General features: G+C 28.2%; 1 protein-coding gene across 1 annotated transcript in view; it reads left to right on the forward strand.

The window, feature by feature from the left end:
* Positions 1-2,325, forward strand: part of LOC106684224 (uncharacterized) — a gene marked incomplete in the record, with an annotated part of 37,458 nt that overhangs the window by 22,456 nt on the left and 12,677 nt on the right. The window contains 1 exon segment of the mRNA XM_067052526.1: positions 752-826. Within this exon segment, the coding sequence (XP_066908627.1) occupies positions 752-826 (75 nt within the window).

Below are 2,325 nucleotides of genomic sequence, written 5' to 3' on the forward strand. Positions count from 1 at the left end.
TTAAATTAGTATATTTCTACTATTTGAGTTTTTCTTGACCGCACCCGGACCATATTCCTTTCATCTTCACACACGGTCAATCAATAATCTTCCATGATGAAAAATGTGTTACTTATGACAATATTGTCCGCAAAAGACAGTGGCTTTGGTAAGGATCAACCACCCCAACCAGATCCGAAAGTATACATCTATAACAAAAAGATTTTATTGTGTGTATGGTGGGATTGTCAAGGAATAATTTACCACGAGTTATTGAAGTAAAATTTAACGATTACTGCTAATAGACACGTTCAGGAGTTGCAAAGAGTGCAAGAGAAACTCCATGATAAGCATTCTGCACTCAAAATACAGCAAGGGTAACTCAAAAAAAAATCTTTGAGGTTGGATGGTCTGATTACTCCCCTTATCGGGCCCTGATAAACTACCACTTTTTCTGTTCCTTACAAAACTTTTTTAATGGAGAAACCTTCAACTCTGAAGAGCAAGTGAGGCAGGCTGTCGAAACTTCTTCCAGTCCAAACCAACCTCATTTTACAAGGAAGGAATTGATAAACTGCCAGGACGATGGAAGAATGTTATAGGTAATAATGGAGGATAGAATCTAAATTAATATAATTTTGTTATTTAATGAGAGCTAAATAAATGTCTGATAAAAAAAACAGAAGTTACTTGCAACTCTACCTATTATATAATATAATATGATCTGCTGTGTAATTTAATGTAATAATTTAGTTTAATTTTGATTTTCAAGGAAGATGGGAGAACTAGTCCACAGGAACCATTTGATGGATTTGAAGACGATCCGAAGGAAAACGCAAGAGTTACAGTAATCCATCTTTCCATTATAATTATTTTACTCTTATATTTTTGTAAAATTTGAATTTTACATTAAAAATTTAGTAATAATTTCAAAAGTAATTTTGTTTTTATATAAGAAGATGGTCAGTGTTGCGGTCAAAAGTGAAACAAAAGTAGTTTACAACTATTTATTTTCCGACGTTTCGCCCCACTTTGCAGGGTTTCATCAGGGCTAAAAAGATACAAACTGATACAATGATAAAAATAAAAATACAAAGATAAGATACAATGATAAGAACAAAAACAAGTAACAATGGCAAGAGTAAAAATTTCTTTATAAAAATACGTAAAATATAAAGCTAAAAAAGTATAGGAGATGCATATAAAACAAAAACAATACAGGGAAAGGAAAAAAAAAATTATATAGAGATAAAATAAACGTCATGAAAGAATAAAAATAAATAAATAAATGATAATAATGATATAAAATGACAATAAATGAGCAAAGAGCAAGTCAGAACAACATACCTGCTCAAATGAATCGGTTGAACAACCATTCAAACTTATTTTTATAAAGAAATTTTTTCTCTTGCCATTGTTACTTGTTTTTATTCTTATTATTGTATCTTATCTTTGTATTTTTATTCTTATCATTGTATCATTTTGTATCTTTTTAGCCCCGAAGAAGCCCTGCAAAGTGGGGCGAAACGTCGGAAAATAAATAGTTGTAAACTATTTTTGTTTCTCTTTTGACCATAACCCTGACCATCTTCTTATATATCAATTCTTACGGTCAACTATATATACATATATGTAATTTTGTTTTGTAACAATTACAAATAATCAAGATCAATCTATGTTCAGTATCTGAATAAAAGGCAGGATATGGTGAAAAATAATAAATTGTTTAATTATTATTTGTTTATAATAATTTAGAAGAATATTTAATTTTCAATTACAAACAAAACATTATAATTTAAAAAAAATGAGTACATAAAAAGATGATAATATTGCAACATTAGTATTATGTCATTATAAAAAATTAAATTTTAAGAACTGATGATCCTTGCAAACGAATACTTAAAACCTAACTTATGTTCTCAAGTGTTACTAATGGGCTGAGTTGGGCAAAATTAGCTATAGTTAAAACTAATTGCCATGGAAACGATAACTATTTATCAATGGTTCATTCATGAATAAGGGTCGTTTCCATGGCAATTTTAGCTATTAGTTTCAACTATAGCTAATTTCTGACCATCTCTGCTATTGGATCATTTTATATGAAGTGTCCATTTTTATTATTTCAGAAAATAGGATATACTTCATTTCACTTAAAAATGGTTGTAATTGGCGAAATATATAACTAAAAATTTAATATATTGTAATAATAAAAATTATTTAAAATAAAATAAAAAGAATTTTAATCGTTTTTAAACTTGTTTCAAATATACAGGAGATAGCTTGGGTTCAAATTAAAAACTTCAATATTTAACAGATAATATAATTTTATAACATAAGAGACTTTTC

The sequence above is a fragment of the Halyomorpha halys genome, unplaced genomic scaffold (assembly GCF_000696795.3).
Source record: "Halyomorpha halys isolate HHAL.00 unplaced genomic scaffold, Hhal_1.1 Scaffold558.1, whole genome shotgun sequence".
In the NCBI taxonomy this organism is placed as follows: Eukaryota; Metazoa; Arthropoda; class Insecta; order Hemiptera; family Pentatomidae; genus Halyomorpha; species Halyomorpha halys.